Source organism: Pantherophis guttatus, chromosome 4 (genome assembly GCF_059756535.1).
Source record: "Pantherophis guttatus breed Tessera chromosome 4, ASM5975653v1, whole genome shotgun sequence".
Classification (NCBI taxonomy): domain Eukaryota; kingdom Metazoa; phylum Chordata; class Lepidosauria; order Squamata; family Colubridae; genus Pantherophis; species Pantherophis guttatus.
The window spans coordinates 13,141,397-13,158,099 of NC_142066.1; the positions used below are offsets into that span (position 1 = coordinate 13,141,397).

At 42.6% G+C, this 16,703-nt stretch overlaps 2 gene segments (V, D, J or C); both read right to left on the bottom strand.

The window, feature by feature from the left end:
- Positions 1-1,243: 1,243 nt before the first annotated feature.
- On the bottom strand, positions 1,244-4,905 carry LOC132709936 (T cell receptor alpha variable 30-like). The segment is given in 2 exon segments: positions 1,244-2,580; positions 4,338-4,905. Coding segments are annotated over 2 exon segments (414 nt in total).
- Positions 4,906-9,721: 4,816 nt separating this feature from the next.
- Positions 9,722-12,382, bottom strand: LOC132709934 (T cell receptor alpha variable 30-like). The segment is given in 2 exon segments: positions 9,722-10,406; positions 12,278-12,382. Coding segments are annotated over 2 exon segments (417 nt in total).
- Positions 12,383-16,703: the final 4,321 nt, after the last annotated feature.

Consider the following 16,703-nt stretch of genomic DNA (forward strand, 5'->3'; position numbering starts at 1 on the left):
CCGGTGGCCCATTCCTCACGGCAAATGACTGGAGGTGTGCCAGCTGAGGAGATAAGTCGAGGGAGAATCGCCCGAGGAGAATGAAAAGTCAGAGACTAAATGTCCTAGACCCGACCTGGATGACTGAGAATCTCCATAGACATTTAATCATCTTAGTTGCTCTATTTTGTACTTTTTCCAAAGACTCAAGATCTTTTTTGTAATGTGGTGACCAAAACTGGGTGCAGGTGCGGTCTTGCTAAGGTTTTATAAAGCGGTACTAATACTTCACGTGAAGTGTTTACTGCTTTGAGTAAGGGCAGAACATTTAAATAAATTTCACATTGGATTTGTAGATAAATATTTAGCCATTCTTAATCGAGGATATGCAGAATCCATAATTCTCAATTATTATTTTTTAAAAATTTGATTTATATGCCGCCCTTCTCCGGTGACTCAGGGTGGCTTACAATGCATTAAGCAATAGCCTTCATACTTTTGTATATTTATACAAAGTCAGCTTATTGCCCCCACAAACTGGGTCCTCAATTTACCTATCTTAGAAAGGATGGAAGGCTAAGTCAACCTTGAGCCTGGTGAGATTCGAACTTACAGTAATTGCAGACAGCTGGTGTTAATTACAATGCTTTTTAATGATTTATCAATTGTTATTAGCTATGGTAGTGGAGAATTAAGAACCCAGACCATCTTGAGTGCTAATTAGCAAAGTCAAGTTGTGTTGGAAAAAAATGACAAAGCAACATATAGGCCTGAAACCAAAGAGATTTCTGTTGGGCATTTTGCTAGAAAAATATGATAAAAAGACTATATATCTGGTGTTGCATATATTAACCACAACTAGAATTGTATTTGTGCAACAATGAAAAAATGATGAGATCCCGCCTGAGGGGAATGTAATTAAGAAAATATTAGAATGTGCAGAAATGGATAGACTAACGCTTACTATTAAGGATAAAGAAGAAACTGAATATTTTTTGATATGGGATATATTTTATCAATGGCTAGACAATAGAAACAGAAGTGAAAAAGGAGGAGATATATAAGAAGGAAATGCCAAAGCGGAGAGTTGTTAAAGAAGATGATGTTAAGTATTATGGTTATTTTACTATTATATTATTATATTATCCATATGTGATGAATACCACATCACATTCATATGTGATGAATACCATATAATATATTATATTATTATTATATTATTATATTATCCAGTGATGAATACCACAACAAATAAGTGTATTATGATTGTTCAAAACTAATTGTACCCAGACCAAACTGTCTGATGAAAGTTGAATGTTATATAAATAAAACAAATAAAACATTGAAGGAAAAAAAAAAGCCCATTTTGAGTGCTAATTAACAAAATCAAGTTGGGTTCGAACTTCAGGTCACAATGTTCAATTTTCGTTGACCCACGGTGAAATATAATTGTGGTGAGTCCTTTGCATGAGTTATAAAACTCCTGACTCTCACAAAACTTAAAGCAATGTAACAAAACAACAGCAATGATGTTCTCAATGGCGAACCAGTGTCATAGGATACCAATAAATCTCAGGTTGCATCAGAGTACTATGCCAGAAGAGACACTATTTGAGGTGGCTATCTCCAGAGGGTTCTGAGGCATAGGGTGGACAAGGTGGCAACCACATCCCTGCACATGTTCCACAGGATTAAAAAACAAATAAAAAGTACCAGTCCCAGCAATAATTTCATGACTTCCCACTACTTATAGACTAACTTCGTAGCCAATGCTTTGGATTGGCAAATCAGGATGTAGCTTTCATGCGCAAGGAATTCCAATGTACTTGAGCCTTGCAAGTGGTGGGAATGTCCTTGGATATATCGATGTAGGAGATGACCAGGCTGAGCCCTAGGGAGAGGTCAAATACACCATCGGTGATGAGTCCCTTTGTGCCCACAAGAGATCTAAGTCCAGCCCACCTTGAATTCCACTGGCTATTATCTACTTCCAATTTCCTTGGAAATTTAGTAGCTCAGATTCTTGTAGACAGCTTAAATTGAAATAAATCCGTATACCCATTTGAAATGCCTGGTACGTCTGATTTTCCTTGGTGCTTTTCTATCACTATTTTCCCACCTTGCAACACCACAGGAATGCTTCATTTTCACTTTCTGGTTGATACTAATGCAGGTTGTACCCACATGCAGCTTGTTTGGGGTCAGCTGGTGCATCTCTGCATCCCAATTCCCCAGCTGAGATTCATTTCCCCTTCACGGAACTGCTCAGCCTTAGAAGGTTTTTGTACAAACAGCAGGTGCCTCTGTGTTGCTGGGTATCTCCAGCTGCGCAGAAATAGACAGCGGCATCTTTCAAATGCACTCTTGTGATGTTCAGCTGACTTTCCTTCTGCTTCTCAAAAGAGGCACTGAAGTGGTCGCGTTTCTCCAATTCCACCGATGTAACCATTAAGAGAAACACAGGTCCTTCTCCTGGATATTGCCTGTACCAGTGCATGTTATACACATTACTGGAGCTGAACTGACAGACGATGGTGGAATCTTCTCCTTCTTTGATGACTTCCACGGGCTTCTGATCCACTCGGTCCTGGCATTGGACCCCTGGAAGAGAAAGACACGGGGATCATTCAGTTGATCGTGAGGAACCTTTGAACCATTCCTCTATCTTGGGCAATCTGCTGCAATTTGCAGATGACTTACAAAGGAATCAATATGGGAGAACAGGCATAAGTGGAAAAAGAAGCAGATGTTTATCTGTGGAGATTCTCAGTCATCCAGGTCATGGTTGCCCCAAAGGTGCCTTTTCCAAAAGACAGCTGGCTTTTCTTAGGGTTTTTTTTCCCCCTTTGAAATGTTTTGCTTTTCATCAGACAGTTAGAACTGAAGAAGCTTCTTGTGTGAGAAGCAAAGCATTTTCAAGGAAAAAGAAGAAGGAAATTCAGTTGCCTTTTGAAAGAAGCAGGTTATGAAGCTGTAGCTCAAGATGTTTTCCTGATCTTTCTTCAAAGGGAACTCAGTAGGGAGCTCGATTTCCTCTTCTTGGTTGCCCTCCATCTTTGGTGACAACCAGCAGGTGTCTTTGTAGCACTGTGCTCCATGCACAGAAATAGACAGCTGAATCCTTAAGTTGAGTGTTCTTCAGATACAAAGAGGTGGTCTTGTTATTTGTGTCCAGAGTCATCTCGAAATTATCCTTTGTTACAGTCTTTGATGAATACAAGATATTCATAAACTCTGGCTGGCCTCCTGGATATTGTTTGTACCACTGAAGATTAGAAGCTGTTTCCGAATAGGAGCATTTCAAACAGATGGAGTCTCTTTCCTTAACTGAAAGAAATCGATGCTCCTGGGTGACTCTAGCTTGACCCGATACAACTGTAATAGAAAGGGAGGATTAGGAAAGGAGATGGATGGAGGGATGGAGGGATGGAGGAATGGAGGGATAGAGGGAAGGAGGGGTGGACGGGTGGAGGAGTGGAGAGGTGGGGGGGTGGGGGGGTGGAGGGAGGGATCAGAGGGAGGGATGGAAAGAAGGGAGGGAGGGAGAGAGGGAGGGAGGAAGGAAGGAATTCCAAACCTTTAATTAACCAAACCTTTAGTACTGTATATCCAAGGAGCCAATATTATTCAAAGTTTGTAATCCTACCTTTACACTATTAAGTGCTTAAATAAATAAATTTTCTCCTGGATGCTTTTGCTGGTTTTCTTTGTATGGCTTTTGAAATATTCAGGTCCAGAATGACCTTGAGGAGGCCTTGCTTCAAAAAGAAACAAAAATTGGCAAAGCATGATTTCCACCAATAAATGAAAATGAGGCAATAAGAGGAAAGAAAAAAAGGAAGGAAGGAAGGAAGGAAGGAAGGAAGGAAGGAAGGAAGAAGGAAAGAAAGAAAGAAAGAAAGAAAGAAAGAAAGAAGAAAGAAAGAAAGAAAGAAAGAAAGAAAGAAAGAAAAGAAGGAAGGAAGGAAGGAAGAAGGAAAGAAAGAAAGAAAAGAAAGAAAGAAAGAAAGAAGGAAGGAAAGAAAGAAAGAAAGAAAGAAAGAAAGAAAGAAAGAAAGAAAGAAGGTAGGGAGGAAGGAAGGAAAGAAAGAAAGAAGAAAGGAGGAAAGAAGGAAAGAAGGAAAGAAGGAAAGAAAGAAAGAAAGAAAGGAAGGAAGGATGGAAGGAAGGAGGGAGAAAAGAAAGAAAGAAGAAAGAAAGAAAGAAAGAAAGAAAGAAAGAAAGAAAGAAAGAAAGAAGGATAAGATTTTGCTGATTTTCTTTTTATGGCTTTTCAAAGTTTCAGCTCCCAAACCACCTTAAGGAGGCCTGGGCATGATTTCCATCAATAGAGGAAAAAAATAAGAGGAGAAGGATACCTGTGGAGATGGCCAACAGCAAGGCAATGATCCTGCTCCCCAGATCTCCCATCATTCTTCCTTTCTCTGCAACAGGCAGGACAACTCTGTCCCCAGAAACACAGGAAAGGGAGAATGCCGACACAGTCTTGTGGGTGGCTTCGTGCTCAGACCTTCTGGGGATTGAAGATCTGCTCAGCTCTGCTTTGACTCACGTAGATCAAAGGAGGAACATACCACAAACCCAGAACATAGAACCTTTGTCTTAACTCACGCTCTTTAGCAAACAAGCCAAAATAGAAAATCTATTGTTTTCTAGCTGGAATAATTCACGGTAGGGAACATAGATCAATATCTCAACCACATGTGAGAACCGGGATAACTATTAAATCAGAAATGCGGTAAATGGTCAGGGTTACATCCAACTGGGATCCTTCCAGTGGGTTTCCTTTCAGCCTCACTGACCTTTATCGAGGAAAGAATCTTCTAAAGAAAGGATCCTTTGGGTCTTCTGATTTCTCTTTGTACTTGGAATTTAAGCAAGGATTCTGGGTTTCTTTGTGGAATTCTAACCACACAGCTTGTTCCAAACAGAGAGCATCCATGTGTGAAAGATTACAAGGCCCGAATGCCAAATCAATGTAGTCATGTTCTAGGGGATATTGGGAATGACAATGGGACTATTGGTCACAAGGGTTGGAAGCTGCTATTCAGGGATCTGGAGGAAAGGCTGCACCTACATCAGGCCGTATAAGAAGGCAGCAAGTGAACAAGAGGGCAAACTCACAGGAGATTTCACATCCTGCATCTAACTTCCCAATGCTATGATACATCTTTGCATCAATCTGATTCCCACCAGACACGGGGCTACCCCAAAAGGATAAACATGGAAAGAGAGGACAAAGGACGTTATATTCATTCCTCCTTTTTCCCTTCCAGCCATCACTTATAGGACAGCACTTGAATACCCCAAAATGCATTTTTCCATTCTTGCTGGGAGTGGGAAATTACACACCATCAGGTTGGGTTGCTACCTCGGTGGGAAATCACAAGGAGATCTCTAAGTTCTAGGTTGCACTAGGAAGTAGAACAAATATCCTGAGAATGAAGCAAATCACTTTCCTAACTTGGCCAAGAAAACTGGAGCCTGTTTCCTCTTCAGCACCAGAGGTGAAGCTCATCTACAGGACATTATTAGCCTACGTTACTCTTTTGATAGGACTGTGGGAAAGAAAAACTGACAAGACTCACGTCTTCTTCCCTTGCTTTCCACCATGCTAAGAAGATATACCATATTTTTCGGAGTATAAGATGCACCTTTTTAGGTAAGTCTTATAGTCCGCTGTGTCTTAAACTCTGAAAAATACAGGTATCTCTCCCTGAAGATATGTCTCTCTATCCTTTTGACACCAGATATTAGGATTATTATTTCTACTTCAAGTAATGATCTGTCCTATCAAGTTCAGAGAACCAGTGGAGTCAAGAGGAGGGAGAAAACTTTTAGAAGAGTTCCCAGTTGACAGATCTTTACTAGAATCTGGTTGTAGTCCATTGCCCTCTTGTGGGGAGAAAGATGAAAAAAAAGATGAAAAAACCCACATTCAACAAAATAGGCCTGTAATCCCCAACATTTCCTATTGAGTCATTTGATTGTAAGGTTCATCCCGCATGCCTCGAAAAACATTTTATGTCATGTCCTCATGCCATTGTCATCTCATCCCAAACCCATAGCAGATACATTTTAAAGTCAGCTTTAAAATAAGCAGTGTTTTCGGGCTTCTTCCATTGCTAAGAGGGTTGATGATATGGTCATGGGTGAGTGATATCCAGGTCTTTGTGGCAGGAGTGGATTTCACTTATCTTTGCTACCAGTTCGCTCGAAGCTTCTGTGCATCCACAGATCATATTTTATGACGTCCAGGTGGGTGGGTGGACATCAAACTGGGGCAAATCGATAGCAAGCCACCACTGCTCGGTGGCCATTTTAGGCTTTGGTATCCTTCTATCTATGAACTGCAAGGACCTTTTGCAGGGGTGGGTTCTACTTACCTTTACTACCGGTTCACAACTCACTTTGCTCGCACACGCACCTTGCTTCTGCGCATGTGCAGATCACTGATGATGACATCCGGGTCAGTGGGCGGGGCCTCCCATTGGTTTAACTACCGGTTCTTGCGAACCGGTCCAAACCGGGGGCAATCCACCACTAACCTTTGGCTGGTGCGACAGGAGAGAGCAGAGGCCGTATCATGTCTACCTCTCTAACTTCAAAAGTGATTGTCACATTTTATTGAGGTTCCTTTCGAAGGAGCACTAGACCTGATAATCATAATCATAATCATAATCATAAATTTATTTGTCAAGCATATATAAGATAACGTAAAAGTATAAACATAATTTGAATACATGAAAAGAGTAGGTAAAAAGGAATGTTAGGACAGGGATGGTAGGCATGCTGGTGCACTTATACACGCCCCTTACAGACCTCTTAGGAATGGGGTGAGGTCAACAGTAGACAGTTTCAGGTTAAAGTTTTGGGGGTTTGGGGAAGAAACTACAGAGTCAGGTAGTGCATTCCAGGCATTGACCACTCTGTTACTGAAGTCATATTTTCTGCAATCGCGTTTGGAACGGTTTACCTTGAGTTTGTATCTATTATTTGCTCGGGTATTGTTGTGATTGAAGCTGAAGTAGTCATTGTCAGGAAGTACATTGTGGCAGATAATTTTATGTACTATGCTTAGGTCAGACTGAAGTCGGCGTAGTTCTAAGTTGTCTAAGCCCAAAATTTGGAGTCTGGTGGCATAAGGTATTTTATTGCGGGTAGAGGAATGGAGGACTCTTCTCGTAAAACATCTCTGGTCTCTCTCAATTCTATTTATGTCCGATATGCAGTGCGGGTTCCAGACAGATGAGCTGTATTCAAGAATTGGTCTAGCAAATGTTTTGTATGCTCTAGTTAGTAGTACAACATTACCAGAGAAGAAGTTACACAAGATTAGGTTAACAACTCTTAAAAGCCTTTTTGGCAATGTTGTTACAGTGGGCTCTGGCACTTAGATCTTTAGAAATGAGTACTCCAAGGTCCTTGACAGAGTGACAGAATGAGTAAGAAATAGATAAATCTAAATAGTATTTGCAATAGCAAGAATATGCATAGCTGGGATTTGAATATTGACTCCAGCATGATTTGGAGCCAACCAATTGATCGGTTTGATTGTTGTAACCACAGATGTGGAAGTTTATTGGGGATTGTTTGGGCTTTTTATTTCTCTAAGCTTGTCTGGAAACACCTTGATTGAGTTGGAGGGGGGGGTCATATTAATTTTCTTAAATGAATGAAAATCAATAAGGTTTGGAGATTTGCACCCCCGAATTTGCAATGCAATGCCATCTGAATAGCTATCTGCAGTCTATGGCATAGTACCCGGGTACCTTCGAGACCGACTTCTGCCACCAATAGCCTCCCACCGGCCAGTTCGCTCCCACAGAGAGGGTCTCCTCAGGGTGCCATCGGTCAAGTTATGTCGGCTGGCGACACCCAGGGGGAGGGCCTTCTCTGTGGGAACTCCTGCCCTGTGGAATGAACTGCCCCCGGAAATGCGTAAGATCTCCGACCTCCGCATATTTCGCTGTGCCCTCAAGACCCTGCTGTTCCGCCAGGCTGGGCTATCGATGTAATGATTTTAAATTGGGTGGTTTTTGTTGTTTTTTTAATTTGATTTATATGCCGCCCTTCTCCGGAGACTCAGGGCGGCTTACAATGCGTTAAGCAATAGCCTTCATTCTTTTGTATATTTTATTCAAAGTCAGCTTATTGCCCCCACAAACTGGGTCCTCATTTCACCTACCTTAGAAAGGATGGAAGGCTGAGTCAACCTTGAGCCTGGCGAGATTCAATCTTACTTTAATTGCAGACAGCTGGTGTTAAATTACAGAGCTCTGTCTGTTGAGCTATCCAGGCTCCCTAAATTTGGGGTTTTAAATCTGAGCCGAAATTATTTAATAATTTTAATTATTTTTAAATTGATGTCTGTCTTTGTGCTTTTAATAGGCTGTACACTACCCTGAGTCCTTCGGGAGAAGGGCAGTATAGAAATAAAATTATTATTATTATTATTATTATTATTATTATTATTATTATTATTATTATTATTATTATTATTACTACTACTACTACTACTACTACTACTACTACTACTACTACTTTGGGGGATGCCTACCATGAGGCCAGAGGTGAACTCAATGCCAGGACAGTCATTCCCTCAGTCTGGAGACAAGTTGGGTGGGATTATTTTGTCTCCTCTCACATCCTTTCTTTTTTTAACCTCACAAGGTGTCTCTGGGTGCTGCAGACCATAGTCAGTCACTGCCTCCTCTGTCAGATGCTCTCAGCACCAGTTGACATGAACGTGTAAAAATTTGTTTCGGGTTATTGACCCATTTCCCCCTTGCCAGGCTAAATTCCTTAACAATACCACTGGGCCCTGTTCTGGGATTGCCCTATGTGTTAGCTAGAGTAATGGTCAGGAGCTTAGTTGCCTACCTGCCTGCCTGCCTGCCTGCCTGCCTGCCTGCCTGCTGAACAAATATATGAAAAAGGATGATGGGCATTCAAGCAATCCATCCCAGCACCTACCTAAACTCTTACAAGCACATTGTACCTCATTAGGATGAAGTGTCTGGGCATATGTATGTTTGGGAACTCTGTTATGGAGTATTTTACATTTTGTGTGTCATATTCAGTTATTGACAGGACATAAATTTGGCGGGGAGGAGGAGGAGGGAGAAGGGAGAAGGAAAAAGAGAAAGAGAGAAAGAGAGAGAGAAAAAGAAAAAGAAACAGAGAGTGAGAAAGAAAAAGAAAGAAAGAAAGAAAGAAAGAAAGAAAGAAAGAAAGAAAGAAAGAAAGAAAGAAAGAAAGGAAGGAAGGAAGGAAGGAAGGAAGGAAGGAAGGAAAAGAAAGAAAGAAAGAAAGAAAGAAAGAAAGAAAGAAAGAAAGAAAGAAAGAAAGAAAGAAAGAGGGAGGGAGGGAGGGAGGGAGGAAGGAAGAGAAAGAAAGAGAGAAAAAAAGAAAGAGAGAGAGAGAGAGAGAGAGAAAGAAAGAAAGAAAGAAAGAAAGAAAGAAAGAAAGAAAGAAAGAAAGAAAGAAAGAAAGAAAGACATCCTCATCTTAGGAAGTGCTGGAACTAAATGTCTCTAAAGTAGGCAAATAAATGTATCTTATGGAGAAAGAAGCTATGACAGTTATCTTGCAAAATTTCTTGCTATCATTGGAATCTTCCAGTTTCCTCCAGACCTAAAATATTCCACCTCTTCCCCAACCAAAATGGGATGATGCAATTTACGCATTCCAATGGGGCCACAAACGTTTCCAAGAAGTGAGTTTTGCAGTATCAGGCCATCAGGATCTGATTTATTTCCCTACAATTCCGCCACCCCCAAACTTTGTTTCAACCCCTTCGATAAATAACTTCCCCCCCTCTTTGTAGGGCAATCCCATGTTTTGCTTTAGCAAATGAGGGTGTGACTTTTATCCACATGGATCTCCAGTGACCTTGAGCCTTTCCAGTGGTGGGAATGTCCACCTGGTAGATTTCTTCTTTCTTGCAAGATTCTGGGATACTTCAGTTCACTTTCCTGTTGATACCAATGCAAGTTATAGTCACACGTGGCTTGTTTTGGGTCAGCTGGTCCATCTCTACATCCCCAATTCCCCAGCTGGGATTCATTTCCCCTTCACAGAATTATTCAGCCTTAGAGAGTTTTTGTACAGCCAGCAGGTGTCTTTGTGTTGGTGTGGATCTTGGGCCCCGCAGAAATAGACTGCTGCATCTTTCAACTGCACTTTTGTGATGTTGAACTGACTCTCCTTTTTCTGCTTGTCAAAAGAGGCACTGAAGTGTCTGAGTTTCTCCAATTTCCCCGATGAAGCCGTTAGGAGAAACGCAGGGCCTTCTCCTGGATATTGCCTGTACCATTGCATGAAATAGACATTACTGGAGCTGAACTGACAGGCGATGGTGGAATCTTCTCCTTCTTTGATGACTTCCACGGGCTTCTGATCCACTCGGTCCTGACATTGGACCCCTGGAAGAGAAAGACACGGGGATCATTCAGTTGATCGTGAGGAACCTTTGAATCATTCCTCTATCTTGGGCAATCTGCTGCAATTTGCAGATGACTTACAAAGGAATCAATATGGGAGAACAGGCATAAATGGAAAAAGAAGCAGATGTTTATCTGTGGAGATTCTCAGTCATCCAGGTCGTGGTAGGCCCAAAAGTGCCTTTTCCAAAAGGCAGCTGGGTTTTCTTAGGGTTTTTTTTCCCCCTTTGAAATGTTTTGCTTTTCATCAGACAGTTAGAACCGAAGAAGCTTCTTGTGTGAGAAGCAAAGCATTTTCAAGGAAAAAGAAGAAGGAAATTCAGTTGCCTTTTGAAAGAAGCAGGTTATGAAGCTGTAGCTCAAGATGTTTTCCTGATCTTTCTTCAAAGGGAACCCAGTAGGGAGCTCGATTTCCTCTTCTTGGTTGCCCTCCATCTTTGGTGACAACCAGCAGGTGTCTTTGTAGCACTGTGCTCCATGCACAGAAATAGACAGCTGAATCCTTAAGTTGAGTGTTCTTCAGATACAAAGAGGTGGTCTTGTTATTTGTGTCCAGAGTCATCTCGAAATTATCCTTTGTTACAGTCTTTGATGAATACAAGTTCATCATGAACTCTGGCTGGCCTCCTGGATATTGTTTGTACCACTGAAGATTAGAAGCTGTTTCCGAATAGGAGCATTTCAAACGGATGGAGTCTCTTTCCTTAATTGAAAGAAATTGGTGCTCCTGGGTGACTCTAGCTTGACCCGATACAACTGTAATAGAAAGGGAGGATTAGGAAAGGAGATGGATGGAGGGATAGAGGGATGGAGGGATGGAGGGGTGGACGGGTGGAGGGGTGGAGAGGTGGAGGGGTGGAGAGATAGAGGGATGGAGGGGTGGACGGGTGGAGGGGTGGAGAGGTGGAGGGGTGGAGGGGGGATCAGAGGGAGGGATGGAAAGAAGGGAGGGAAGGAGGGAGGGAGGAAGGGTGGGAGGGAGGAAGGAAGGAAGGAAGGAAGGAAGGAAGGAAGGAAGGAAGGAAGGAAGGAAGGAAGGAAGGAAGGAAGGAAGGAAGGAATTCCAAACCTTTAATTAACCAAACCTTTAGTACTGTATATCCAAGGAGCCAATATTATTCAAAGTTTGTAATCCTACCTTTACACTATTAAGTGCTTAAATAAATAAATTTTCTCCTGGATGCTTTTGCTGGTTTTCTTTGTATGGCTTTTGAAATATTCAGGTCCAAAATGACCTTGAGGAGGCCTTGCTATAAAAAGAAACAAAAATTGGCTAAGCATGATTTCCACCAATAAATGAAAATGAGGCAATAAGAGGAAAGAAAAAAAGGAAGGAAGGAAGGAAGGAAGGAAGGAAGGAAGGAAGGAAGAAGGAAAGAAAGAAAGAAAGAAAGAAAGAAAGAAAGAAAAAAGAAAGAAAGAAAGAAAGAAGAAAGAAAGAAAGAAAGAAAGAAAGAAAGAAAAGAAGGAAGGAAGGAAGGAAGAAGGAAAGAAAGAAAGAAAAGAAAGAAAGAAAGAAAGAAGGAAGGAAAGAAAGAAAGAAAGAAAGAAAGAAAGAAAGAAAGAAAGAAGGTAGGGAGGAAGGAAGGAAAGAAAGAAAGAAGAAAGGAGGAAAGAAGGAAAGAAGGAAAGAAGGAAAGAAAGAAAGAAAGGAAGGAAGGAAGGATGGAAGGAAGGAGGGAGAAAAGAAAGAAAGAAGAAAGAAAGAAAGAAAGAAAGAAAGAAAGAAAGAAGGATAAGATTTTGCTGATTTTCTTTTTATGGCTTTTGAAAGTTTCAGCTCCCAAACCACCTTAAGGAGGCCTGGGCATGATTTCCATCAATAGAGGAAAAAAATAAGAGGAGAAGGATACCTGTGGAGATGGCCAACAGCAAGGCAACGATCCTGCTCCCCAGATCTCCCATCATTCTTCCTTTCTCTGCAACAGGCAGGACAACTCTGTCCCCAGAAACACAGGAAAGGGAGAATGCAGACACAGTCTTGTGGGTGGCTTCGTGCTCAGACCTTCTGGGGATTGAAGATCTGATCATTTTTGCTTTCACTTACGTAGATCAAAGGAGGAACATACCACAAACCCAGAACATAGAACCTTTGTCTTAACTCACGCTCTTTAGCAAACAAGCCAAAATAGAAAATCTATTGTTTTCTAGCTGGAATAATTCACGGTAGGGAACATAGATCAATATCTCAACCACATGCGAGAACCGGGATAACTATTAAATCAGAAATGCGGTAAATGGTCAGTGTTACATCCAACTGGGATCCTTCCGGTGGGTTTCCTTTCAGCCCCACTGACCTTTATCGAGGAAAGAATCTTCTAAAGAAAGGATCCTTTGGGTCTTCTGATTTCTCTTTGTACTCGGAATTTAAGCAAGGAGTCTGGGTTCCTTTGTGGAATTCTAACCACACAGCTTGTTCCAAATAGAGAGCATCCCTGTGTGAAAGATTACAAGGCCCGAATGCCAAATCAATGTAGTCATGTTCTAAGGGATATTGGGAATGGCAATGGGACTATTGGTCACAAGGGTTGGAAGCTGCTATTCAGGGATCTGGAGGAAAGGCTGCACCTCCATCAGGCCATATAAGAAGGCAGCAAGTGAACAAGAGGACAAACTCACAGGAGATTTGACATCCTGCATCTAACTTCCCAATGCTATGATACATCTTTGCATCAATCTGATTCCCACCAGACACGGGTCTACTTCAAAAGGATAAACATGGAAAGAGAGGACAAAGGACATTATATTCATTCCTCCTTTTCCTCTTCCAGCCATCACTTATAGGACAGCACTTGAATACCCCAAAATGCATTTTTCCATCCTTGCTGGGAGTGGGAAATTACACAGCATCAGTGGGAAACCACAAAGAGATCTCTAAGTTCTAGGTTGCATTAGGAAGTAGAACAAATATCCTGAGAATGAAGCAAATCACTTTCCTAACTTGGCCAAGAAAACTGGAGCCTGTTTCCTCTTCAGCACCAGAGGTGAAGCTCATCTACAGGACATTATTAGCCTACGTTACTCTTTTGATAGGACTGTGGGAAAGAAAAACTGACAAGACTCACGTCTTCTTCCCTTGCTTTCCACCATGCTAAGAAGATATACCGTATTTTTCGGAGTATAAGATGCACCTTTTTCCCCCCTAAAAGGAGGTGAAAATTTGGGTGTGTCTTATACACCGAATGTAGCCCCACCCACCCACTGGCTCCCACCCTTTGGCCTCTGCCTTCCAGCAGTTACCTCCTTGCAGCAAGCAGCAAGAAGAAACAGCTCCTTTCACGCTTACGCTTCAGCACAGCCTAATGAGCACAAGTTGATTCGATCTGCTGCCCGACTCTCAGCTGTTTTGCTCTCAGCTGTTTTGCCCCAGCCTCTGCTGCTTGCTGCAAGGAGGTAAATTACTGGAGCAGATTCTTTTTTTTTCTTGTGCTAATCAAGCTATGCTGAAAATGAGAATGAAAGTAAAGCAGGCTGTTTGCTGCAATGAGGCAAATTGCTGGGAGGCAAAGGGAGATTTCTTTTTCTTGTTTTCCTCACCAAAAAAGGTAGGTAAGTCTTATAGTCCACTGTGTCTTAAACTCCGAAAAATACGGGTATCTCTCCCTGAAGATATGGCTCTCCATCCTTTTGACACCAGATATTAGGATTATTATTTCTACTTCAAGTAATGATCTGTCCTATCAGCTGGAAGTTCAGGGAACCAGTGGAGTCAAGAGGAGGGAGAAAACTGTTACAAGAGTTCCCAGTTGACAGATCTTTACTAGAATCTGGTTGTAGTCTATTGCCCTCTTGTGGGGAGAAAGAAGTGTAGGTGAAAAAAACCCACATTCAACAAAATTGGCCTGTAATTCCCAACATTTCCTTCCAGGATGAGCTTTGGGAAGAATTGTGTAATTGTAAGGTTCATCCCATGTGCCCTGAGAAACAGTTTATGTGATACCCTCATGCCATTGTCATCTCATCCCAAACCCATAGCAGATACATTTTAAAGTCAGCTTTAAAATAAGGAGTGTTTATGGGCTTCTTCCTGGGATATTTTAGTCACCCATTACTAAGAGTGTTGATGAAATGGTCATAGATCAGAGGTGGGTTTCAACAGGTTCTGGAGAACCGGTAGCGGAAATTTTGAGTAGTTCAGAGAACCGGTAGTAAAAATTCTGACTGGCCCCATCCCCATCTATTCTCTGCCTCCCAAGTCCCAGCTGATCGGGAGGAAATGGGGATTTTGCAGTAACCTTCCCGTGGATTGGGGACAGAATGGAGATTTTACAGTATCCTTCCCCTGGAGTGGGGTGGGAATGGATATTTTACAGTATCCTTCCCCTGCCACACCCACCAAGCCATGCCATGCCACGCCCACCAAGCCACACCCACAGAACCGGTAGTAAAATATTTTGAAACCTACCACTGTCGTAGATGAGTGATATCCAGGTCTTTGGGCAAGTTTAGGCTTTAGTATGCATTCTCCTTCTAGCTATACTACAAGGACCATTTGGTTGGTGTGACAGGAAAGAGCAGATGCTGTATAACAGGAGTGTCAAACTCGATTTCATTGAGGGCTGCATCAAGGTTGTGTCTGACCTCGGGGGGAGGGGGGATGGTCAGTGTGGGTGTGGCCAGCTCAACGTCACTTGTGGGGAGGACTGTGGTGGCCTGAGCACTCTGCCAGCAGAAAAAGAGCTCAGGAGGGCCATCCCGAGCTCTTTTTTCGCTGGCAGAGGGTTGCAGGAGGCTGTCGCAGCTGAACATGGAGCTTGTAGGGGCCATGCACAGCCCTCCCGAGTCCATTTTCAATGGCAGAGGCACTGTGGGCCAGTCCTTCACTGTTTCCAGGTGTTGTGACCCAGGCCCAAGTAGGTATTATCAGACGCAATCAGTTCAAAAACAAACAGACTTTATTAGAACAGCTGAGAATTAACTCATTCTCAGCGTAGGCCAAACTAATTCAAAACAAATTCTTCATAGCACAATTCTTCAGCCTTATCACCAACCTTGCTCTAATTAGGCAACCTGCCGAAGGCTTTTTTTGGCAAAAGTTCAGGAGCAGAAGACCCCGACAAGAAATAAATGCAGCAAGACAAGAAACAAATCTATCAACGTTGTTTTCTGACAAAGAGCCCAAGAGCAGTTGCTGGTCTTTTAAGCCTTATGGGAGGGGCCAATCATTTCTTGGCCTTACTCCCGAGTCGTCCTTTTTGCTTTATCTGCTTTTGCCTTCTGGCAGCTCTTCTCATGCGCGCACTAGGAACAGGCTCCTCCTGTTCCTCTGCCTCTCTGATGTCATCCTCTGGCGGCTCCGGAGTCCGCACATCACTCCTAGATGGCCCTGGCCCCATCTCTGCCTCCAATGCAGAGCCCTCATCTGGGCCTTACCGAGCCTCCATGTTCTTCCTCAGCCTCCTCACTGTCCGACTCCGCTGCCAGCTCCGCAGTCTGCTGGCGGACCACAACACCAGAGCAGCCCTGCGGGCCAAATCTAAACACCCTGTGGGCTGACTCTGGCCCACAGGCCTTCAGTTTCACAACCCTGCTGTATAATGTCTACCTCTATAGCTTTCAACCAGAGTGCTTGTCACATTTTATTGAGGTTCCTTTGGAAAGAGCACTAGACCTGATAAGAAATAAATAAATCTAGGTTTAGTGTTTGCAATAGCAAGAATATGTATAGCTCGGAGTTGAATATTGGCTCCAGCATGATTTGGAGCCCACAAACAGGTTGCTTTGATAGTTGTAACCACAGGTGTGGAAATTTATTGGGGATTATTTGGGTTTTTTCATTCTCTAAGCCAGAAGTGTCAAACTGGTGGCCCATGGGCCAGATGCGTCAAGGGCAGGCCACACCCACCCCAGCTGCACAAATGGGAAAAATGTCACAAAACCTCACATGGCAGCAACATGACCCAGCGGATTTGACACACATGCTCTAAGCTGTTTGGAGACACCTTGATTGAGTTGGGTGGCCATATCAATTTTCTTAAATACATGAAAATCAATACATTTTGGAGATTTGCACCACTGAATTTGCAATGCAATGCCATCCGAATAGCTATCTGCAGTCTACTTTTGGGGGACAGCCTAAAGAATGAGGGAAAGAGGGAGAAAAAGACAAAGAAAAAAAGAAAGAAAGGAAAGAAAGAAAGAAAGAGAGAGGGGGGAAGGAAGGAAGGAAGGAAGGAAGGAAGGAAGGAAGGAAGGAAGGAAGGAAGGAAGGAAGAAGGAAGGAAGGAAGGAAGGAAGGAAGGAAGGAAGGAAGGAAAAGGAAGGGAGGGAGGGAGGGAA